The 24160-nt window shown below is 43.1% G+C and overlaps 3 protein-coding genes across 3 annotated transcripts in view; 2 read left to right on the top strand and 1 right to left on the bottom strand.

Annotated features, from left to right (window-relative positions):
- The window catches only part of LOC109471563 (U5 small nuclear ribonucleoprotein 200 kDa helicase-like), a 28352-nt gene extending 9820 nt beyond the window's left edge, over positions 1–18532 (top strand). The window contains exons 16-38 of the mRNA XM_019770913.1: positions 596–757; positions 1264–1431; positions 1950–2060; positions 2578–2730; positions 3233–3313; positions 3859–4049; positions 4492–4710; positions 6383–6604; positions 7063–7252; positions 7737–7904; positions 8385–8612; positions 9072–9263; positions 9875–10053; positions 10585–10747; positions 11011–11172; positions 11716–11950; positions 12785–12949; positions 13597–13862; positions 14539–14715; positions 15132–15292; positions 15768–15849; positions 16951–17074; positions 18257–18532. Of these exons, the coding sequence (XP_019626472.1) occupies positions 596–757; positions 1264–1431; positions 1950–2060; positions 2578–2730; positions 3233–3313; positions 3859–4049; positions 4492–4710; positions 6383–6604; positions 7063–7252; positions 7737–7904; positions 8385–8612; positions 9072–9263; positions 9875–10053; positions 10585–10747; positions 11011–11172; positions 11716–11950; positions 12785–12949; positions 13597–13862; positions 14539–14715; positions 15132–15292; positions 15768–15849; positions 16951–17074; positions 18257–18375 (3918 nt within the window). The 3' untranslated portion in view covers positions 18376–18532. The remainder of the gene's footprint in view (positions 1–595; positions 758–1263; positions 1432–1949; positions 2061–2577; positions 2731–3232; positions 3314–3858; positions 4050–4491; positions 4711–6382; positions 6605–7062; positions 7253–7736; positions 7905–8384; positions 8613–9071; positions 9264–9874; positions 10054–10584; positions 10748–11010; positions 11173–11715; positions 11951–12784; positions 12950–13596; positions 13863–14538; positions 14716–15131; positions 15293–15767; positions 15850–16950; positions 17075–18256) is intronic.
- A 1073-nt stretch (positions 18533–19605) lies between these two features.
- Positions 19606–23113, bottom strand: LOC109471495 (probable cytosolic iron-sulfur protein assembly protein CIAO1 homolog). Its single transcript, XM_019770829.1, has 6 exons — positions 22891–23113; positions 22056–22316; positions 21320–21408; positions 20631–20832; positions 20237–20324; positions 19606–19892 (listed from the first exon to the last, which is right to left on the bottom strand). The coding sequence occupies exons 1-6, from the start codon at positions 23024–23026 to the stop codon at positions 19652–19654; spliced, it is 1017 nt and encodes a 338-aa protein (XP_019626388.1). The 5' UTR covers positions 23027–23113; the 3' UTR covers positions 19606–19651.
- Positions 23114–23426: 313 nt separating this feature from the next.
- LOC109471370 (TATA box-binding protein-associated factor RNA polymerase I subunit B-like) overlaps positions 23427–24160 on the top strand; it is an 8296-nt gene continuing 7562 nt past the window's right edge. Inside the window, exons 1-2 of the mRNA XM_019770660.1 lie at positions 23427–23538; positions 23931–24021. Coding sequence (XP_019626219.1) covers positions 23452–23538; positions 23931–24021 — 178 coding nt within the window. The 5' untranslated portion in view covers positions 23427–23451. The remainder of the gene's footprint in view (positions 23539–23930; positions 24022–24160) is intronic.

Below are 24160 nucleotides of genomic sequence, written 5' to 3'. Positions count from 1 at the left end.
AGTGAAAGTGATCTCGATCCAGTTTAGCTCATTGAAGAGCTAATCTTCCACTGGTCGTGACAGAGAAGACAGACGCTATGTACAGTATTTACAGGTTCATTGTACCGGGGAAATTCCCCTAGCTCTTTTCGACAAGCACAATGAACAGTGGACCACGGTTAACGTCCCGTCCGAAGGACTGCGACCCTAAACAGTAGCGTGCATGTCGGGTGAGCGACATCAGCCGGGATTCGAACTCCCAACCTCTTAGTCCAGAGGCAGGATCGCTAACCACTGGACTACGCACGCTACACTCTGTTTGTTCTTACTCAAACACATTTCTTTATATGGTTACTGGCCCCTCCAATTCTGTCCTTCAACTTGCTATAACACCACAGGGTGTCTGCTACAGTAACAGTTACCATGGTAACAGCTGTCTGATCTAGGTCATTGACCTTTTGTGTTTGGAGAAGAAGAACAAAGAATAAGGGAAACAGTAAAAACAAAAAGAAAGATCCACCAAAAAACAAAATGTTTTCCTCCTGCAAAAGTAAAATAATGAAATGTCCATCAATGTATGAGGGACTTTTTTACAAGTTGTACTTTTTTCCTACAGGTGTACAGTCCGGAGAAAGGTCGCTGGGTGGAGCTGGGTGCGCTGGACGTCCTGCAGATGTTGGGACGTGCCGGCCGCCCGCAGTACGACACCAAGGGGGAGGGGCTCCTCCTCACAAGCCACAGTGAACTGCAGTACTACCTGTCACTACAGAACCAACAGGTAGGGGTTCCAAACTCGGATGCGAAATCAAAAAGTTTTTCTGCCATGTCATTAGATAAGAAAAAAGGCTAGGGTTGTTGGGTTTTTGCTAGGGTTGGTCGGGAAACCGAAAACAGAACATTTTTTCTGAGGCCTAAACACTTTGATTTCTTATTCCTACAAGTATTTAAGGAAGTCTGTTAGCAGCCTACATGCAAGGTGCATGGCTGTAGTTCACAAAAGCCTTGGTCTTCTCTACGAACACAGTCAAAAGAGTCCTCTTGAACTCAACATACATCTAATACAGTATATTGAACTGAATATTGTATTTTATACATGTGTTAACTGTGTCACCGAGGTAATGTAAATGTGGATCATGACAATGTTTAGTCAAGTTAATTTGAGGTGAATTAATGTGATGTGGTCGATTGAGCCTAACTTCATTGATTGTCAATGGCACCAGCAGGATCAAACTGCATTTAATTAAAAAAAAAAGAGTTAAACACCCTGTTTTGTTATTTCTCCAGTTGCCAGTGGAAAGCCAGTTCATCTCCAAGCTGGCAGACAACCTGAATGCGGAGATAGTGCTGGGTACGGTACAGAACCTGAAGGACGCCGTCCACTGGCTGGGCTACAGTTACCTGTACATCCGTATGCTCCGTAACCCCACGCTGTACGGAGTCTCCGCTGACACGGTAACCAACACTTTCCTGGTTCTTTTTTAAAAGCTGTACAGGGTTCTCACCACGAAGGTTGTTTTACAGTGTACGGGTCAGGGACAGAAGGAAAATTTTCTGTGGTGCAAGCCATGCATTGGGTCAACAGTAGGAAGTCTAGGATTCTCCCCGAAAAATGTTAAAACTCGAAACTGTCAGAGACAGTATTTCCTGATTATAGAGGGACAAATTCCTTGCTTATAGCTTCATTCTGAAGTCAAATTTTAAAATCTTTTTAAGGATTTATGAAGGGTCAAAATGTTCTCCCCAAGAAGAAACACCCCTACACAGGTTGAAAGGGGGCTAGACAGGTCCAAATCACAGCACAGGGGGCCCCTACACTCAAACAGCCTGTAGTGAGAAGCTGTTGTAGTCAGGATTTGGAATACTTTTTCTGCCTTTTTCTGCATACCTGTTTCTAGTCATGTTTTCTACTTAGCATTTTAGTAGTCTGGCTTGTTTGTTTTGATCTTGTTGTTGTTTTTGTTTTCCTGTAGAAGGACGACCCGTTGTTGGAGCAGCGGCGTATCGACCTGATTCACACGTCGGCTGCCATGCTGGACAAACACAACCTCATCAAGTACGACAAGAAGACAGGCAACTTCCAGGTCAGTGATCGCGTACTTAAATGTCTAAATTAAATGCCTAACTTTTAATTCTTGGTACAGAAGAATTGTTTAGGGTATAAGCTGGGAGTATGTGTGTCTGTCCAGACAGAGTAGGTTGACATCTGGTGGATGGAGAACAGGCAGAAATAAATACAAATAAAATTCAGACACAGGAAATGGGGTCTACTTGAGAGTGGGTCGACAGCACGTGGGTGAGGATTGACAGGCAGACTATCAAGTTAGAAGGTCAGACACAGGAAATGGGGTGAACTTGAAGAAGATCAAGAAAACCCCAAATACATATACTTCTAAAATCCCAATGTTCTTGTTCATAATGTTTAAGTGCGAAGTTTGCAAGGATTGGAACTTCTGTCCGGAATGACTGACAGACTGTACTGGAGAGAAAACTTCACTAGCTGCACCTCATAGAGGAAGAATGAAGAAGAAGAAGTGCAAAGTTGTGTGGTTTTGATTCCCATTTAAAATGGATTCTGTTATTGTAATTATCCTACCCCAGGTGACAGATTTGGGTCGCATTGCCAGCTACTACTACCTGACACACGATACCATCGCCACCTACAACCAGCTGCTGAAGCCCACACTCAGCGAGATCGAACTGTTCCGTGTCTTCTCGCTCTCCGGAGAGTTCAGAAACATCACTGTGCGGGAGGTAAGGGAGAAAGTCTGCCAACATTGGTGGGCTGAACTGGACCTTGTCTTTTGATACTGACTGACAGATCCTACTATTTGCTATGAATTCAGAAACTTTTGGTATTGTAGAGTGACCTATTGTTTCTTGCCCATGATCAGCAGAGTATTGTAACTTATTTCTTAATTTCCTGTGTGCAGTGGTATTTCTCCGAGTAAAAGTGATTAAGCTTGCACACTCTATCATGGATCAGGTGTCAAAACAACCGAAAGCTGGTGACATTCACTTGATATAGGTCAACAAATCAACCATTGACAGAATTGCCATTTCCTTTCAAATCTGTGAACCATTCATTGATACTTCCATTCTGGCATGTTATTGTGAAAAGAATCTGACATGTAATATATTGATCTTACTTGTCACACAAATAAATCTTTGCCATGAATACAGTTTTAGACTTCTTGCACTTTGTACTGAGACTGCTAGGTGGCTCTTTTAACCACAATTTTGTGTGTCTGTGCAGGAGGAGAAGTTGGAGCTGCAGAAGATGCTGGAGAGAGTTCCCATCCCCATCAAGGAGAGCATTGAGGAGCCAAGTGCCAAGGTACTGTCAAAAATTCCTCTTTCAAACCTCACTTTGTTCCATCACAAGATTTTCTGCATTTTTGTATGGAAGACAGCTTTTCTACCATATGAATAGGAGGGAAGTATTGTTTTGAGTGGCTGAACTGTGGGTCTGGACAGAGTAGCTATGGTTATAACATCATGCGAGTGGGAGACAGGATGACAGGTGAAAAGGTCAGACACTGGAAATGAGAGTAGGTTGACAACATGGTAGATGGAAGATTGACAGGCAGACTGACAACCCATGAAAACCCAAAATACATTCTGGAAGTCTTTAGATGCGGTTTTCTATTATATATTAGTATGTGATGAGTGTAGTAGTAAGATCGCCTTGAATAAAGAGCTATCTCTTAAGGAGGCAGTACATGACGTCACCATAAGGATGAACTGAACTAAACTCTTAAGGAGGTAAGGACCCTCAAGGTTCATCCTTAACAATAACCCCGTGCTACTTTGGCAGCCTTGACTGTATCTTCAGTCAAAATGAATAGATAGATAAATTAACAAACCACCTCCCTATTCCAGGTGAACGTCCTTCTGCAAGCGTACATCTCCCAGTTGAAGCTGGAGGGTTTTGCGCTGGTGTCAGACATGGTGTACGTGACCCAGTCCGCCGGCCGGCTCATGAGGGCCATCTTCGAGATCGTTCTGCACCGCGGCTGGGCACAGCTGGCAGACAAGGCTCTCGCGCTGTGCAAGATGATCGACAAGAGGATGTGGGTGTTAAACGATTTATGAGCTGACTTTAATTATGACCCAGAATTATGCTTCACTCGCTCGCTCACTCACTCACTCACTCACTCCATCCATCCAGTTAAGCGTCTGTTATTCCCTGTCTTCCAAACAAAAGTTTTTGTAAAAGTACTGCAAAAATACTGTGTTTCTTTAGTCTAATGATCTGATAAATTGTTTTGATAATATTGTACTCCATCTTATATAGTGTATTGGCAGCACTTGTCTCCATTTTCTTAGCCCTGATATAGTTTAGCACACTGAAGTAGCCCTTTTCCTACCAATTTTCTATTACTAACTACAATGCAGTCAGTGTATATTGGGTTATGAAAGAGATAACCTAGGCCTGATATAAAAGATTGTTTATAAAGAGATAAGAAGACTGAGATCCTTACTGCAGTTCTTATTCGTCTAATTCGTCATTAGGTGGCAGTCCATGTGCCCGCTGCGCCAGTTCCGTAAGATTCCAGAGGAGGTGGTGCGTAAGATCGAGAAGAAGAACTTCCCGTGGGAGCGGTTCTACGACCTGAACCACAACGAGATCGGCGAGCTGATCCGCATGCCCAAGATGGGCAAGACTCTGCACAAGTTCATCCACCAGTTCCCCAAACTGGAGCTGGCCACACACATCCAGCCTATCACAAGGTTTGTTACTTATTAACTTGTGTCGTGTGAAATGCACACACTCAGCCAATCACAAGGTTTGTTACTTGTTGATTTATGTTATCAGTGTTCGAAATACCCGTCTGCAGTCTGCAATTTGCAGATAGATTTTCAAGATTGCAGAAGAAAAAATCTTACAATCTGCAATTTTGCAGAAGGAAAAAATAGGCTCCTGATTCAATAGTTTTCAATTAGCAAAGCAGTGGCGCTGTGATTCCGAGTGTGAATAGATCGAAAACCTGCGCCGCACGAACCTGCCGGCATTTTCCAGCAGACTGTAATGGTCCCATATAAGGGAATTTGGGGTCAAAGTTGAACGATTTCGACAAGGCGACGAAAGGCGACGATAACCAAATATGGGCACTCGCCATTTTCCGATGTTAGATTTCGTCTCCCGGGAGGACTCGACAACTGCCTCGGCAATTTTCGGCAGTTTTCGCTGAGCATTTCCCAGCAGGCAACACGGCAAAGAAAACATGGCTCCTCCGAAAAACCACACTCGGGGCGTTAATTTGCCGAAATTTCGATGTTTTTCCTTGGTATTTTGCACGATTCAAGCAAAGAAAACAAGTTGATCACATGAACAAAAGAGAAATACAGCACTGGGAACCTAATGGTCCGTTTTGTTGGGCGGTAATTTCTCATTTCGAGTGAAAATTTACGTGCATCACATTGTGACCATATGGGTAAAATCAGTGATTTTCGGCTCGATCCGAACCAAGCACGGCCCGTAGACTTGTCCTTTATGATTTCTAGATAACTATTGGTACCAAACTATGGGAAAATATTGTTGCAAAATGAGAGAGACGGAGACTAAGGTAAACTTCTTTTATTTGAAGGCTGGATTTTCATTTTCCTGGCAGGCTTCTTTGTAATATGTAGTGATCATCAGTTATTCAGTAACAACAAATATGGATTTTTGTTCCGGTCAAAAAAACCGGTCCACCGACGTTTCGGTTTTTTGGGACCGGACCGAAGAATTTCAGTAATGCTACAGATTTACAAAGCTATACCGTTATATATATATGATGTAAAAATAGGCATTATTGGTTTCAGAAGGTTGTAATATGGGGGCTTGTGTATTTGCAGAAAGTATTTCCAAATTGCAGGACGAAATTTTGACTCTTCTGCAATATTGCAGAGCACTGAAAAAAAGTATTTCGACCACTGGTTATGGTAATATGCATCCAGCCAATCACAAGGTTTGTTACTTGTTAACTTAAACTATGTGAGACACATACAGCCAATCACAAGGTTTGTTGCTTGTTCCCTTATATCATGTGAAATGCATCCAGCTAATCACAAGGTTTGTTTGATTGAATGAACCTTTGGAAGAAGCTCAGGCTTTTTTTTGGGCCATGAGAGAATATGTAAGGGCAAGACAAAATATATAGAAAATAGTGCTGTGTACTGGTATGCTGGACTGGTTCTGGACTTGTAAAGTAAAATGTTTCGGTTCAAGTAAAAAAAAATGGAATGTTGAGAACTGGTTCCAGCCTTACAAAAAAATCATGTCACATTCCCCTTTTTGTTCTAAAATACATAGAAAAAACTTTCATAGATCATGAAATTTGCGCTGTAAAATGAAGAAAACATTGCCATCGGGTATCGTCTGGTGGTAACCTCCGTAAAAATTTATATTTCTACCCGCCAGATCCACACTGAAGGTTGAGCTGACGATCACGCCGGATTTCCAGTGGGACGACAAGATCCACGGAAACTCGGAGGCCTTCTGGATCCTGGTGGAGGACGTGGACTCAGAGATCATCCTGCACCACGAGTACTTCCTCCTGAAGGCCAAGTTCGCACAGGACGAGCACATGGTCAAGTTCTTCGTGCCTGTGTTTGAGCCGCTGCCTCCACAGTACTTCATCAGGTAGGGGTTTTACTGCACCTAGGGGGTCTTAGTGTCTCGTCAGGTCACAGTCTGTTTGTACCAGTGTTGTCTTGATGTGTGGTGAATTGTCGGGTTCTGCAAAGTTTTACGGGTAAATTTATTTAAGTTTTATGGGTATCTCAGCAAAGTCAGGTAAATTTTTACCAATTAAGTTTTATTGGTAGATTTGAAATGTTTTTGCAAGTATCCAAAGTGTTGAAAGTTGATGTAGAATATGTTCTTTTTCCTGTATCTCTATTGAAGCAATTCTTTGTTTTTTTCCGAAAAAGATTTCACTCACACTATGTGTTTGTTCTTCATACAGAGTTGTGTCAGATCGCTGGCTGATGTCGGAGACTCAGCTGCCCGTGTCGTTCCGTCACCTGATCCTCCCATTTAATCTCTTTATTTATGCCGAGAAGATTTCGCTCACAGTACAATGTTTGTTCTTCATACAGAGTTGTGTCTGACCGCTGGCTGATGTCTGAGACCCAGCTGCCCGTGTCGTTCCGTCACCTGATCCTGCCGGAGAAGAACCCGCCGCCCACGGAGCTGCTGGACCTGCAGCCGCTGCCTGTCTCCGCGCTCAGGAACTCGCTCTACGAGACGCTCTACCAGAACAAGTTCCCCTGCTTCAACCCCATCCAGGTTAGTTAGACTGTTAAACTTGCGAAACAAAAATTTAATTGTCAACTAGAGTAAAGCTAAAAAACGCAGTAGCACACAGGATATTGCACAATTCAAAGACTAGATCACTGAAAAAAGGCTTTAAAAAAGTTCATCAGAAACTTCAAAAAAGGCCAAGTGCAAAAACCACTTCCTGTTAGACCTTCCAACCGTCTCATTCCTACTTTTTCGTATTTTATATATTTAATTGCTGTGGTGTATAATTGATATTTTGTTGTGCCTCTTGTATCTTACAATGTATGATACATTGTAGTACAAAAATGTATATGTTGTACATGTCAGAGGTAGCTGCTACCAGCCTTAATGCTGCTTGGCTACCACATGTCTTGCCTTGTTGTAAAGTTCTGTTTTAATCTGATTCAATTGAAAATATATGTATGTTGCAGTTAGTTGCTAGAGGGCACACATTCCTCGATTGTATTGACATTTCCTTTCCCTCCAACAGACGCAAGTGTTCAACGCAGTGTACAACGGAGACGAGAACGTGTTTATCGGGGCGCCGACAGGAAGCGGGAAGACGATCTGCGGAGAGTTTGCCGTGCTGCGGCTGATCTCACAGAACCCGGAGGGGCGCTGCGTCTACGTCACACCCATGGAGTCACTCGCTGAGCAGGTTAGTGTTGTAGGACTGTGCTGACTTTTTCATAATGATGTTCTACAGGAAATGGAATAAATTTGAATAAAGGTCCTGAACTGGAATCTGGCCTGGAGCCAGCAGGAAGTAGAGATCAGCATGGGGAATACAGAAAGCTGAAGGTTGCATGAGTGACCCCTCTACCCTTCACAATTTCCGACCTAGTCCTGATACAATCTCCTTGGTTGTACCAATAAATTCATGAAAGCCCAAAATACATTTTTAAAAATTTTAAAAAGTTTAAAAATTTGATTACCAGTGAGCCCAATTTCTTTTGTAGGAAATTGCAGTTTAAACTTGAATCATAATTCATAATAACTTGTACTGTGATCAGCTTGTGTGTAACACCGAAGGACGGTTATACCAGCTGTACAGATACAGATACAGACTCTGATTTCTTGTCGCAGTTGTACAGGTGTATACTTGTTTAATAACACAGACTCTGATGTCTTGTCCCAGGTGTACAGCGACTGGTACGCTAAGTTCCAGGTACAGCTGGGTAAGAAGGTCGTGATGCTGACTGGGGAGACCAGCACCGACCTCAAACTGCTGGCCAAGGGCAACATCATCATCAGCACGCCCGACCGCTGGGACGTCCTGTCACGACGATGGAAGCAGCGCAAGAACGTCCAGAACGTCAACCTCTTCATCGTGGACGAGGCACACCTCATCGGTGGAGAGAACGGGGTATGTGTCATGAAAAGTATGGATAAAAGGGTTAACGTTAGAGGATAGGGACAGAGTGAATCGAAATGCAATGATTTGTTGTCTGCTGCCTAAGCTCTAACCAATTCTTAGCAGGGAGAAGGTTGAGGTAAGAAGTAAATCAACTCACAACATTCTTCAGCAAACTCATGTAGAGGTGACTGTTGGTTACGTCTTTATGTACGAGAGTAAGGCCATACTGACTTGATAATGTGATCAAATTTTCAATGACCACTATGACCAATCGCTTCCAAACGTAAACCCACGTGTGTTACAGTTACCGACACATGACCTTCTTCACACAACTTTATGCAATTGTTCTTGTGTACCCTCTACATTGGAATAAAGTTTAGCATCGTACTATGATTACTACCAACAAAGATGAACTTCCATGATAGTCATTATTTTTGGTTCACATTGATTCATTTTACCATCCCCCAGCCTGTGTTGGAGGTGATCTGTTCGCGTATGCGGTACATCGCCTCCCAGATCGAGCGGCAGATCCGCATCGTGGCGCTGAGCTCGTCCCTGTCCAACGCTAAGGACATCGCCCAGTGGCTGGGCGCCACCACCAACTCCACATTCAACTTCCACCCCAACGTACGGCCGGTGCCGCTGGAGCTGCACATACAGGTGGGACTCACTGTGGTTACTGGAATTAACTCTGTCTTCGCAGTAGCAAAATTTTAGGGTCTTAGAATAAAGGACATGTTCAAAGAACTCAATCTTCATGGTGGGAGCAAGTGTAGGGAGGGGGGCAAAAGACAGTACAGCAGTGACTGTGAAAACAGTGAACATAAAAGTGCAGTGAAACTGTCAGGAATTACAGTAAATGTAACTGTAGCACTGCTAGAGAGTCAGTCTCTTCTGTCCACAGGAGATTATGATTAGAAGGCCTAAAACAAAGTTCCTCAGAAAAAGTCACAAGGGTCTATATTTTTTGTACTTGAGTCTTGATAACCAAGCAAATGAAAAAAGTGGGATTACCAGCTCAAACTCCTAAAACAGTAGTTCACATTGACAATAGATGATAGGTAGTATATAGTTGTATTATATAGACTCCTAGCACTTAGCATTAGAATATAGCGTCCCAGTATGCAATAATCATGTTTTTTATCCTCTCGACCACATTTGGTCACATTTGTGCATTTAGCCCATCTGGGCAAGAACATGCAATAAAGATTCACATCATATCATTGACAGTGATACTACTAGTGTATGTATAATTCTGTATTTTTGTTTAGGGCTTCAACATCACGCACACGCCGTCGCGGCTGATCGCCATGTCCAAGCCGGCGTACCACGCCATCCTGAAGCATTCCACCAAGAAGCCCGTCATCATCTTCGTGCCGTCACGGAAACAAGCGCGGATCACCGCCATCGATATTCTCACCTTCGCTGCAGCTGACCAGCAACCGCAAAGGTGAGGTTATACTCTTGGTATGGGAGTATTGTTTTGGGTGGCTGAGCTGTGGGTTTGTGTGTATCTGTTTTTCCAGACAGAGTAGGTTGACAGCAGGTGGGGGTATTGGAAAGATTGACAGGCATAATGACGGTAAGGTCAAAAGGACAGACACTGGAAATGGGGTGTATGTGAAGGTCACAGAATCAGGTTGGCAGCTAGCTGGAATTAGGGGTCAACATTGAAGAATTCAAGAGGCCAAGCATTGAAGTCTGAATCTCTGATTTCTTCTTTTAGTTTTGCTTTTCTCCATACTCTTTTTAGAGAATATTTATACATCTTTGAAAGGTTAAAATCAATGCTGATGAAACTGTACCCCCTTTATACAGCCCAACTTTTTTGCTCTGTAGGTTCCACAGGAGATGACCTTGAACTAACTTGTACTGCCCCCCTCCCCACCTTCTGAAGGTTCCTACACAATGGTTCAAACAAATATTGCACAGAAGATGACCTTTGACTAACTTGTTGTGCCCCCCTCCCCACCTTGTGAAGGTTCCTACACTGCACGGAAGATGACCTTGGGCCCCACCTGAGTAAGGTGTCGGACGCCACGCTGAAGGAGACGCTGGTGAACGGAGTGGCGTACATGCACGAGGGGCTCACCGACATCGAGAAGAAGATCGTCCAACAGCTGTTCGATGCCGGCGCCATTCAGGTGACTGAAAGATTAGTTTTCAAAACAGGAACATTGTTCTCAAAACTTGTTCTCATGGTTTGGCATGAAAGCTGAAGGAAAATACAGAATCCTTAGTGTATCAGTACAATCAAAATCAAGAATTTTATAAAACTTAATAGACTACATCATGTAATTAGCCCACCTCCCCCCAGGTCATTGTGGCATCCCGTATCCTGTGCTACTTGATGTAATGCATTGGGCTATCTATGACATGAAATTTAAAAGTCTTATCCCTCCCCCAGGTGGTGGTAGCGTCCCGTAACCTGTGCTGGGCCATCAGCATGCAGGCCCACCTGGTGGTTGTCATGGATACACAGTTCTACAACGGGAAGATCCACGCCTACGTGGACTACCCCGTCACCGACGTGCTGCAGATGGTCGGCCGCGCCAACAGGCCTCTCACGGTCAGACAGACAACACAGTTTTCTTCTGCATGCACATAACTGACGAGTTGTTTAGTACTTAAGTATAGGTATTAATCATATAGAAATACACTGTGCTCTATAAGATCCACGCCTACGTGGACTATCCCGTCACAGACGTTCTGCAGATGGTCGGGCGCGCCAACAGGCCTCTCACGGTCAGGAAACACGGTTTTCTTCTGCATGCACATAACTGATGAGTAGTTTCATTTTAGTACTGAAGTATAGGTCTTAGTCATAGAGAAAATACTGTGTACTTTAAATTTGAACCCTTAAGAATCTTAGGAAAATACATTATGTACGTTTTACACAGCAATATCTATTCATAAATTTCTACACAAGATGGAATGCCAGTATCTGTTTCTTGACATCACTAGTAGTATGCATAGATTCATGGTATGAGGTCTCCAAGCAAGTAAAAGCAAAAATTTGTTGTGTTTTTTCTGTCTCTAATGTTTTTAGGCAACCAGACAGTTTGAAGTGAAACTTTCTACAATTTTTTTCCTTATTCCCATTCTTCCCCAGGACGAGGATGGTAAGTGTGTCCTGATGTGCCCTGCCTCTAAGAAGGACTTCTTTAAGAAGTTCCTGTACGAGCCCCTGCCGGTGGAGTCCCACCTGGACCACTGCATGCACGACCACTTCAACGCAGAGATCGTCACCAAGACCATCGAGAACAAGCAGGACGCCGTGGACTACCTGACATGGACATTCCTGTACCGCAGGATGACCCAGAACCCAAACTACTACAACCTGCAGGGTAAGGATCTGTTGTATTGTTTTGGGTGGCTGAGCTGTGGGTTTGTTTGTCTGTTTGTTTGTCTGTTTGTTTGTGTGTATGTTTGCCCGGACCTTCCTGTACCGCAGGATGACTCAGAACCCTAACTACTATAACCTGCAGGGTAAGGCTTGCTGTTATACAGTATCTACTGTTATACAGTATCTACTGTTGTTTTAGATGACTGAGCTGTGGGTTTGTGTGTCTGTTTGTCTGGACCTTCCTGTACCGCAGAATGACTCAGAACCCTAACTATTATAACCTGCAGGGTAAGGATCTGTCATGAATGTTGTTTCGGTGGGCTGGGCTGTGGGTTTGTTTGTATGTTTGTCTGGACAGACTGGGTTTGCGTGTATGTTTGTCTGGACCTTCCTGTACCGCAGGATGACTCAGAACCCTAACTATTATAACCTACAGGGTAAGACTTTCAGACTCTCTGTCACAAGTATTGTTTAGGGTGGATAAGCTGAAGGTTTGTGTGTCGAGACAGAGTCAGTTGACAGCATCTAACTATGGGTCAAAATGCCAGTGACAGGAAATTAGGGTGAACCTGAGACGAATTTTAAGTCAACATCATGGGGGGGAGGCAAAATGACAGGTAAAAAAGGTTAGGCATAGCAACTGGGGGTTTACATGAAGACCACAAAAACCCAAATACTTTAATCAGATTTCTTGGAATTCTGAAATCTCTGATTTCTTGTTATGCTGTAGAATGTTGTTAGCTTCTTGGAAAGACTGAAACTGCCACTTGTTGATTCTGCAAACTGATACTGAAGACTGTTGTTCACTCATGATGTTGGATTGTCTCTTTCACAGGTGTGTCCCACCGTCACCTGTCGGACCACCTGTCTGAGGTGGTTGAGATGACCTTGAACGACCTTGAGAAGTCCAAGTGCATCAGCATCGAGGACGAGATGGACGTGTCTCCGCTGAACCTGGGCATGATCGCCGCGTACTACTACATCAACTACACCACTATAGGTACGTTGATATTGTACAATAACAGACCAAGGGGATTTTCTGTCTAAAATCAAACATGTAAACTGAATTTCTGTTATTTTCCTTGCAAGGAAGGGAGCTTTGATACAAAAATGATTCATTTACTTCTGCAGATTTAATTTGAGAGATATTAAATCCATGGTTCAAACAATTTTGTACCACTGCAAGCATACAAGACAGATAATATATTGATTTTGCACTGTCATAAGTTCTAACGTCTAAATAAGTTCTAAATAAAAGTATTCAAAATCTTCAAGATTTAAAGTGAGTTTCTGCCAGCCTTCTATCAAACATCTTTGATTGACATAAACCCTCCTACTTGTGCAGAACTGTTCAGCATGTCTCTGAACGCCAACAAAGATCCGTGGCCTGCTGGAAGCTTTCCTCTCACTTGATTAGAATTGGGATTAAATGGACTGAAATATGCTCCCCAGCAAATATTGGCCTTTCTAGTTTCATTGATCTTGACGTTTTCCCTCCCACTTACAGAACTGTTCAGCATGTCTCTGAATGCCAAGACGAAGATCCGCGGCCTGCTGAAGATCATCTCCAACGCGGGGGTTGTAACGTTACATTTCCAGCTGTCGGTAAAACATATTTCATGGAAATCTTTTGTCTTACTTCTTTAGAATTGTTCAGCATGTCTCTGAACGCGAAGACAAAGATCCGGGGCCTGCTGGAGATCATCTCCAACGCGGCGGAGTACGAGTCCATCCCCATCCGCCACCACGAGGACTCGGTTCTGCGCCAGCTGTCCGCGCGGCTGCCCAACAAGCTCGCCAACCCCAAGTTCAACGACCCCCACATCAAGACCAACCTCCTGCTGCAGGCCCACCTGTCCCGCATGCAGCTGTCGGCAGAGCTGCAGTCAGACACTGAGGAGATCCTCACCAAGGTAAGGCCAGACTCAGGAAAATTGTGGCCTCAGATTCTGGCTGGGTAGCATAAGTTGTTTGTTTCCCGTAACTGGTAAACGAACTTTAGGGGTAGCACACCTGTCTCGAATGCAGCTGTCTGCTGAGCTGCAGTCAGACACTGAGGAGATACTCACCAAGGTAACTACATAGTTCTCACTGGGCTGTTTGAGCATAGGGGCCTCCTACATTGTATGCTGTGATTTGGACGCCCTATGCTGTGATGTACATGTAGCCCCCTTTCAACCAGCATAGGGGTTTCTCTTTCGCGAAAGAACCTTGTGACCCTTCATAACTCTTTTTAAAAAAATGAAAATTTGACGAGTTTAGAATGAAGCTATAGCACAGAAAAAACATTTGCCAAATTCAGGAGGCCGACGATTACATACCTCCTGGAAGTCTGAAATCTCAGATTCTGATTTGTTATCGTTTTTTTCCAGGCTATCCGGCTGATCCAGGCATGTGTAGACGTGTTGAGCAGTACTGTGAATGATGTTTGTTTGTTTGTTTGTTTGTTTAGGCTATCCGGCTGATCCAGGCATGTGTGGACGTACTGAGCAGTAACGGCTGGCTGAGCCCAGCGCTGGCAGCCATGGAGCTGGCACAGATGGTGACTCAGGCCATGTGGAGTAAATATTTGTTTGTTTGTTTGTTTAGGCTATCCGGCTGATCCAGGCATGTGTGGATGTGCTGAGCAGTAACGGCTGGCTGAGCCCAGCGCTGGCAGCCATGGAGCTGGCACAGATGGTGACACAGGCCATGTGGAGTAAGGACTCCTACCTCAAACAGCTGCCGCACTTCTCCAACGATCTCATCAAGAAGTGCACTGACTCGGTACGTACAACTATGGGACTGTCAATCACAATTAGTACTTCAACCAGTGAGAGAATGGCAGTAACTGCTTTGACCAATGAGAAACCGGCTGCATGTCCATCAAATATTAGCACTTTTTACATTTTTATTCTGCATTTCTACATTTTGGAGGTGGGCTATGAAATACAGTATACCTCACCTAGGATACAGTGTATTGCATATCTTTAAGAGTGGGGCATGAAGGCTAAGGTATTGGCTTTTTGTTCTTACATGTACAAAATTTAGGTTAATCTGTTAAACTTAAAGTCTTAGGTTTAGCTGTAAGTCGTATAGACAAAAAATACATGAATTTCTAGCTCACCAGCTTTCGTTGAAAGTCCTGGTCTGGATGGCCCATGTTTATGGTAAAACTATATACCTATATTTTCCCCTCCCAGGGCATAGAGAGTGTGTTTGACATCATGGAGATGGAGGATGAGGACAGGAACAGTCTCCTGCAGATGACAGACGCCCAGATGGCGGACGTGGCGCGCTTCTGTAACCGCTACCCCAACATCGAGCTGGCGTACGAAGTCATGGACAAAGACAACCTGCACAGGTATTACTGACACCTTTTTTTTTGTCCAGTTTGTACACTATTTTAGTAAGCTGTAAGAATGGTAGAGGGACTCAATTTCAACCAAAGTTGATATGTGTTTACCTCAGGACAAGTAATGTTTTGGGTGGGTGAGTTGTGGGCTTTTGTCTCTGCTTGTCCTAACAGCTTTGGTTGCATGGTGGGTGGGAGGAGATTTTGACAGATGATTGGTGAGATGGCCACTACTCAAGGTCACATAGCATGACGTTGTTGGGGGGGGGGATTTCAGTAGGTGGTATGTAGGGGAATTGAGGAAGTTGTGTTAATACCTGATAAAGTGTTGCATCATTCTATCTCCTCACAAAAACCACTTCCAACAGGTTTGTGAACTTGTCACGAAAACTCATGAAAACTTCCCAGAAGTCATAAATTTGTTCATTTGTCCTTGGATACACTTGTTATTTCCCCTGACCTATGAAACGCTGTTTTCCCCCAGTGGCTCCCCTGTAGTGATGGTGGTGACGTTGGAGAGAGAGGACGAGGCAGCCGGACCAGTCGTCGCTCCCTTCTTCCCTCAGGTACGGGCATGGTTCACTAACAAAGTCTGTTTAGTACATACCTGTACACCTACCTAGTCCCATGAAAGACACGGGTTAATTGGGGGGGGGGGCAAGGCAGACCTTACAGCAGAGGTGATGCCAGATTCTCCTGTCTTGGGCTGCTGTCAGGAGTATATGTATGTGTACAGTCAAACCTGTACAGGGGACCACCTGTACTAAAAGACCAATATGACCACTTTTTGGCAGTTCCTTAGATAATTTTTCCCATTGACACAAGCATTAAGAAGCGACCACCTCTTCACAAAGCCTAGTTTTATTGGTCCGCCAAGTGGTCTTCTTGGGCAACTTCTACTGTATCTCTTTGTGACCGCCGTATTTGTTGTAGCTTTCAATCTTTAGATGCCTCGACTTTTTTCTGTACAGGAGAGCTATCCATATTCAGATAGTTATGAAATTAGTCAGAATTATCCTGCATTAGGTTAAAACAGTACCCCTAGTAAATGATTCGTGTATGTAGAAGGAAGACTGTATGACTACCCCAGAGTGCGTTCCACTTCTGTACCTTCCTGTGTACTGAAGTGAGATGAAGAAGGGGTGAGACTAAACTGGAGGTCACGAGGGTGGTCCTGGCTGTACCGTGCCATGGGTCTGTCCTGTACCTATCCATATACATGTATTTACACTACAAACAGTCACAGTTGTTGGGGCTCGAAACACTCGGTATATGCAGGTTAGTGTGGTTTAAATCGGAGCTGTGCAGGTATTTCTGATGTCTACCTACACCTGTCTATGTACTGGGTGTATATTTATTATCATACACATTTAGGTGTACATGTATTTGCACCTGGTAAAATCTGGTCTAATGCTTGTGTCAATGGAACAGGATTCTTAATGCTTGTGGCAATGGGAAAATTACTAGTATCTAGGGCCTGAGGTGATCACTAAAGTACAGGTTTGACGGTATCTGAAAATCACATGGACATATTTCTTAATTTGAATTACACTAAGTAGTACTAGTGGAACAGCATAATGACCAACAAAAAAATGGTATCAAGAACTCCTATATGTATGTTCTGGATACCTTGGCATGTAATGGTTTTTATTTTGTGTTTGTTGCAGAAACGTGAGGAGGGCTGGTGGGTGGTGATCGGAGACAACAAGTCCAACAGCCTCATCTCCATCAAGAGGCTGACCTTGCAGAACAAGGCCAAGGTCAAACTGGACTTTGTGGCACCATCTCAAGGTCAGTATCAGAATAAAATTTATGGAAGATTCAAGCGTTAAGCTTTTATGTGTACACAGATGGTCCATTTTTTCTCAAACGATTCTTAAGGATTCTTAAAATTCAGTGCAGTTTTTTGTGCTTATTCTAGTCAATATATTAGTCACTGATCTACATACTAAGTTCTTGGGGCTTGTTGCTGGAGTTTTAAAGGAGTACTAACCTCCAGAAGGAGGTGCTTTATTTCAAAAGGCATTTATTTTTGGAAGTGAAAAATGCATATTATTTTACAGTATACAATTAAATGCCCATTTTGCGCGCAAGTTTTAAAACGCATCGAATCCAGGACAAACTCTCGAAATACCCTCAAAACTATCCCAGAATACACCACGCTACCCCATTGGTGTCTATGTTTTAAACAAAAAGTTACGTTACAGACCTCATTTCGGGGGCGATAAGAAAAATTCGTACCGTTTTGTGTTCTTTGGTATCTTACCAACCATTGCCCTTCTTGGTGTCCTTATCGCCCCTCATTTATGCCGCAAATATTGACGATGAAAAAAACGGCGTAATCTAGTTATCCTTTCCATAAGTGGCGTAATCTAATTAACAGTTCAAGTAATATTTACATGCAAATAAGTTGAGAAAATCAAAACGCGCAGGATGAAACTAGCGCCCACTGCATTAGACATCCTGATATTATACTTATAGTATCCAAACCGCAGGTCAAGCAAAGTAAAGCGAGTAATTTCTCAATAATCAGCTTGTTAATGTGCTTGTCTCCTACCATTTTCGTCCAAAAATGTTTATGTTGACCTGAGGTGTATGAGTATTGCGTAAGCCAGAGTTCCCGGATGTATCAATTGTGGTTCAGCATGGGGGAAAATGATATTAATATCACTTTACAAACATGCGCCGCGCAAGTCGTACAAGCGAAATTATGTAAAAAGTCGGCTAGTTATGTATTCATTGCAGCAACATGTATCAAAAAACAGCACCTCCTTCTGGAGGTTAGTACTCCTTTAAATGAGTATGAAATACTGATTCAAACGTGCTAATGTGGGACAGTATGTGTTAATATCATACATATTGCCTTATTAAGAATATTTGCAGTTTTGCCATCCTGACATTCTAACATTGCATTGGATGTCTTTAAAGATTTCGTATTGGCGGCCTAACCCATGTCACCGTTGTTGTTCCCAGGGACCCACACCTACACCCTGTACTACATGAGCGATGCCTACATGGGCTGTGACCAGGAGTACAAGTTCAACATCAACGTTGGAGAGGAGGCCAGTGACATGGACAGTGACTCAGACTAGACTCACAAATGTGCACAAATTTCACCGGCTGGTACCAGGCTTGTTAGGACGACTTTGTATAATTTTTCACCAGAAGAAAACTTAGTGACGGATGCCAGGATAGACACAATGTCTATTGTCATTATGAAGCAAGTTTGAAAGTTGTAATTTCCAACACGCAACACAAGAAATTGTGCTTACCCAATCACCAGTCTTTTTCAAGGAATTAGCAAGATGTGTAATGTCTTTATCATGTATGATAAAAATTAAGTGATACAAGTACACAAAGTAATATTTAGTAGTACTAGTATTCCATACTATAGAATCTCTGTCTTATATTACATACTTACAGTGAAACGTTGGGACCTGTTACAGAATATGGTAAAGAAGGTAGTTACAGCTTGCCTATAATGATGCAATTGTGTACAAAAAGTCCTTCCTAGCCTGAAACACTGAAAAGCATGTTTTAAATGCAGGATTTGGGGCATTATTCTGTTAACCATGGGGAACCTTCTTTAACTATTTTCACTGCTTTTTGGTAACATCTTTAATTACATCATGATACATGTAAGAACCCTGTGTATATATTCACCTTGCTGTTATAATAAATAGTGATTTTAAAACACATACTTAAGAAATGTTGTGTTGATGGAAATATAAATCATGAGGATATGTGAAGAACACTCTAAGCAGAAACCTTGTTAGGTACATGTACAAGAAAAGGAGAAGAAAATGATAAGACATTGCTACTTAAAAACCTTAATTTCAATTTATTATAGTCCAAGGTGTGAAGTAGGGATGTCAGATTTAACGCTGACAGTCCATTTTTGGTTTGTACAAATAAAATGTCAAACGAGTCAATGGTTGTATGCCTCTTTGACTGGAAAGATTAACCATACAAACACAATCCAACAGACATTTGCCCTGTTAGTAGTACATGTAGGTTAGTTAGTCTATAGTTAGATATGAAGAGGTATAGAGGAAAATGTAACAGACAGTGATGCTAGAGAATGTCATGATATTATGACAGATATATCAGATGATATTTATCTAGCTGAAGGTCCAAGCAAATTTAGCTTGAAAATTTTAACATCAGTTACATGTACATGTACAATTAATGCCCCCCTACATATGTACATTTACAAGTTAGCACAACTTCTGCTCCTGTATGGTACACACATGTTGAAGAGCACAAGAGTCTGTAAAGTCCTTTGCTTGCAACAGAATCCCTGTGATGGTAAAAGCTTCTTTCCTCCTTTTCATAACCTCCCTGCTTCTACATTTTTACAAAACTACACTATTCTTCCTCCTTATATCTCCATATCTTGACCACACCGTCGTCGCTACATGACGCCAGCAGCCCTGGTTCTTTAGGGTTCCAGGCGACACAGTTGACGTCCTGTGAGTGGGCCTGCTCTGCCGTGGCAGCGAGGCTGAACTCTGGTTGGTTCCTCCTGTCCGGCGCGCTCTCGTCCTCCCGAAACACGCGGATACAGTCATCACCCGAGGCTGTGGCTAGCAGGCCGGTCTGGTGACACCTGGAACAATCATCGAGATCCTGTTAATCCTGAATGTTTGCAAAAAAAATAATAATAATACAACTTCTACTGGAATAATTTAATGAAGGTTAGACACCCAGAAAATTTAGCATGATACGTATTATGGAAATACAGTACCAATCCCAGTACTTTGATATGCACATACATGGTAAAATTCTCGTCAGCCACACCCGGACACACAAGGACTGAAGTTGGGGTCATCATCGACTACGATGGACGAACATCATCACATGGTAAAATTCTATTCTAGGGCACAGTTCACAGCTAACTAAGTAAAAAAAAAACAGCTACTTATAGTATATATTACTGCACTTCCAACCCACCATTTGACATCATAGACCGTCCTCTTGTGGTAGCCTGACAGAGTACAAACACACTTCCAGGTGGGGTCACTGCCTGGCGTCTGGATACCTGCAAGGAAGGAACATTCAATTTCAAATAATTACAAACATTAATAAGTTACTCAGATACAAGCATACAGTCAGCCCTATATACTGTAATTCACAATTTTTTCATGGTACTTAATGTTCACAGTGACTTCTGTTCTGCAAACTTATTGCAGGAAGGGTGGAAAAAAATAAGCAAGCTGGTTCATGGTTTGAACTGCACAATGTGCTGTGTGACGCAATGTGGATAAGTTAAACAGGTATCAAGCATTGTCCAGACAACAACTGTTTACATCTTAGGGGCCTTCACTGTCAAACGGCTTACACTGACCTTCCTCGTTCCCTGGCGCGTACTCCTGCCAGATCTTCAGGGTCTTGTCTTCGCTGCAGGAGGCCAGTCTCTCTCCCGACTGGTCAAAGCAGACGCCCCAGACGGTGGAGTCATGTCCCTCCAGGGTGGCCAGGCAGTCCCAGTCATCGTCTGCCTCCCGGTACAACTTCACAGTGTCGTCGTAACTCGCAGACGCAAGGATCTACAGATGGAGATACTTCTTATTGAAGGAACACTCCAAGTACAATTTCTTGTTAATGAAAGGGTCTATAAGCCTCTCGGTACAACATGACGGTGTTGTCGTAACTCGCAGACGCAAGGATTTACAGGGATAAAGGAGGACATATACAAATGTATATCAGGACACGCCAGCCTTCACTAAACAGAGACGGTGGATGAGATAAAAATTATAAACTCCCTGGCACATTTGATCAACTGCTGACATCATGAATCCGTAAAGTCTTGTGTGACTTAGGTCATGTGTACATGTCTGTATGTAACTAACCCTTGCTCTCGTGGGTTTAGATTTGGAAGACGGTGTGATTGGTCAAATTACTTATCCTAAAGTGAAAGTGGTCATTGAAAATTTGATCCTTGTGTGTCCTTTATGTTGGAATAAAGTTCAACATCATACTATGATTACCAGAAAATACAATGATAAGCAGAAAATACAAGTGAAGATGTCCCACCTCCTTGTGTGGGTGCCAGGTGACATGTTTGACGTCCTGTGTGTGTAGACTCAGCACACTCGCACACTCATAGTCCTCATCCTCACTCACTGCAGGGGAGAAAAATTAATCAGAACATTGGGACAGGCCTAAAACACAACATTAAAAAGACAGGACAATGGCATGGGCTTACATTACATGTGACTTTGTGGTTGCTATTTGTGTGCAGCAGTCACGTACTGAATGTGAGAGTGAGAAAAGCATCATCATGTTTTAAGTCTAAAGAACTGTCTGATGAAAAGTTAATAAGGAAGAACACACATTTGTTCTAAACCCCTTTAACTGTTGTGAATGTTGCACTGTTTATTTGCATATGTGCTCATCAATCAATCAATCTACCAACTAACTAATCAAATGTTTTCGTAATTCCTACTTTTTTCACGGTACTCCTTTTGTGTTCACGGTTTTCACAGTCACTTTTGTATCTAAGAAATCATCATTAGTGTAATACTTGTCTTTCGCCCTCTTCCCCTGCCACTGTTCCGTAAAGATGTCCATTTTCTTCAGACATTTTGCTGACAGGAAATTTTGCTACCATGAAGACATTTTAGTTAGTTACAGTTTTCCAGCCTTGTTAGCTTTTATCTGCTCCCTAAGATCCGCTACATACTGTTGGCGGGATAGTGGATCTTCGGGAGTGGACTGAAGCTAACAAGGCTGGATTCAAGCTCCAAGCTAAGTTATGTAGTATCCCCACCTTCCCATATCCAGACACTCTTGTCCCTGCTGCAGGTAGCGATCAGCTGACCGGACGGCGACCAGGCCACACACTTGACCTCGTTCTCGTGTCCCTCCAGCGTCGCACCGCACTCGTAGTCGCCGCTCTTCCGGTCCCAGACGCACGTGGTGGCGTCGAAGCTGCCGGACGCCAGGTACGTGCCGCAGGGCGACCAGCAGACGGACCGGATGGTGCGGGTGTGGCCGTCCTCCAGCACCGTCTTACACACCCAGGACTCTCCTGGGTATGGGGTTGGGTGAAAGGGGTAAAGCAGTCGATTGACTTTGGTTCTCTTGATCCTTGTTTTGTGGTGAAAATTCAAGTAAATAAAAGAAAAATTTCCAACTAAGGTGAAGCATGATATTGATACTTTGAAGCATGATCCTTTTTCAAGCTACTACTCGTGCAAAATTTGTTGAAATATTATATCAAATTATTTTCGTCACTTTCCCATGGGTGCTTTTTGGAGCATTTTCATATTTTGGCTTTTCTGATGAAGCAAGTATCATCTCATTAATCAATAGTGTTTGCAGAAGAGCACTGTAGTTTGGTGAAGTTATTCAAGACACCAATAAGTTTTAGATGCTTGTTCGTGTAAGTTGTTGCTTCCAGTTAGCCATCTGGAATTTATATGTGTATTGTGGAATGTGTATTGTGGAATGTGTATTGTGGAATGTGTATTACAAGGAATGTTGGAATGGGTTCATGTTCCTCATTCCTTTTTGGGGCCGACTTGTCCTGAAACCGTTGGAAGTTAGTTACTAGTACTACTAGCTAGTCCTGCTACCAAGTAGTACGTAACTAGTAGACTCACCCTCCCTCCCCCACAGCCGGATGGTCTTGTCTCCGCCGGCAGACGCGAGGACCGTTCCTGCCGGGTTCCAGGCGACGGTCCAGGCCCTGTCCTGGTGACCCTCCAGTACCGCCACCTCCTCCAGACGCGCACACATCCTGGAAACGTCTCAGATGTGGGAAAACTTTGGGTAAAACTGCGTTGAAATTAAAACCGAATTTTCAAGACCTGGGCGCAGCCATGTTTTAGCACAGACGAATGATGGGAAATTTTGGTACATACCATTGTGTGTGGGGATGTAAAGTTATTCTGCAAGTAAAATATAATCATTTTCAGCAAATCTGACAATATTATGAAGAAAACTTATTATACAAATATATATATCTGATCATTATATGCTAAAAATAGATATAATACATTCAAATATATTGATTATACAATATCATTTTTACCAGTACCTCCCTAAATAGACAAGTAGAATCTCCCTAGAAGTGGGCGGGGATTCGAAACCAAGTTTCAGGATTCAGCTTGTTGCTATTTTACAGATATTCATTTTACCTGTGTATTCCGGACGTTACAGCGATGCCCCGGTGTCCGATTTGCGACGGAGAAAACTTTGAGGAGATTGACGGGCGGTATTACTGCGACGAATGTCATACAGAGTCACAGGTGCGACATTTTGTGTTTTTAAAAAGTTACAAATTACATCAATGAGCTCGAAGTATTTTGGCAATGCAATGCCTAATATTAGATGTAAACAGTATCTATAAGAGAGACCTACATGTGTAATTGACCTTTATGTACGAGTACTGCATAGGTCCTGTACTTTATTAACACCATTAACGTTCATACAATTATTCAAGTACAAATGATTATAATCTTAGCCTGGTTACCAGAATTGTAGCTCCCGAGTCCTTCATCCTCTCTCTGCCAGTGTGGGAGAGCTGAGAGAGGATGTAGGACTCGGGAGCTACAATAGGTCAGGTAACCAAGCCAAGTTGCTAAGTTGTATAGAGAAGAATGAGGTGATGGTATATGTGTATTCTCCACAACGTCTGTAGGATGTCAGAGAGTTGCAACAAGAAGCAGGATATGTGGACCCTTCCCTCAGGACACGTCGACTCAGAGAGACAGGCACTCCGACAAAAAAAGGTTTGATCATCACAAGCTTTTTTTTATTACCCACTATACTAGCCTCCGGTGCAGACTTCTAGCGGGGCAGCAGTACCCAACTAGTATCCAGCCGTTAGCCAATTTCCTTCAGTAGCCAACTTGGCTACTGAAGGAAATT

The sequence above is a fragment of the Branchiostoma belcheri genome, unplaced genomic scaffold, assembly GCF_001625305.1.
Source record: "Branchiostoma belcheri isolate BF01 breed outbred unplaced genomic scaffold, Haploidv18h27 scaffold25, whole genome shotgun sequence".
Lineage (NCBI taxonomy): Eukaryota > Metazoa > Chordata > Leptocardii > Amphioxiformes > Branchiostomatidae > Branchiostoma > Branchiostoma belcheri.
Note: the sequence above shows the minus strand (reverse complement) of the source record. Positions and strands in the feature narration are given on the sequence as shown.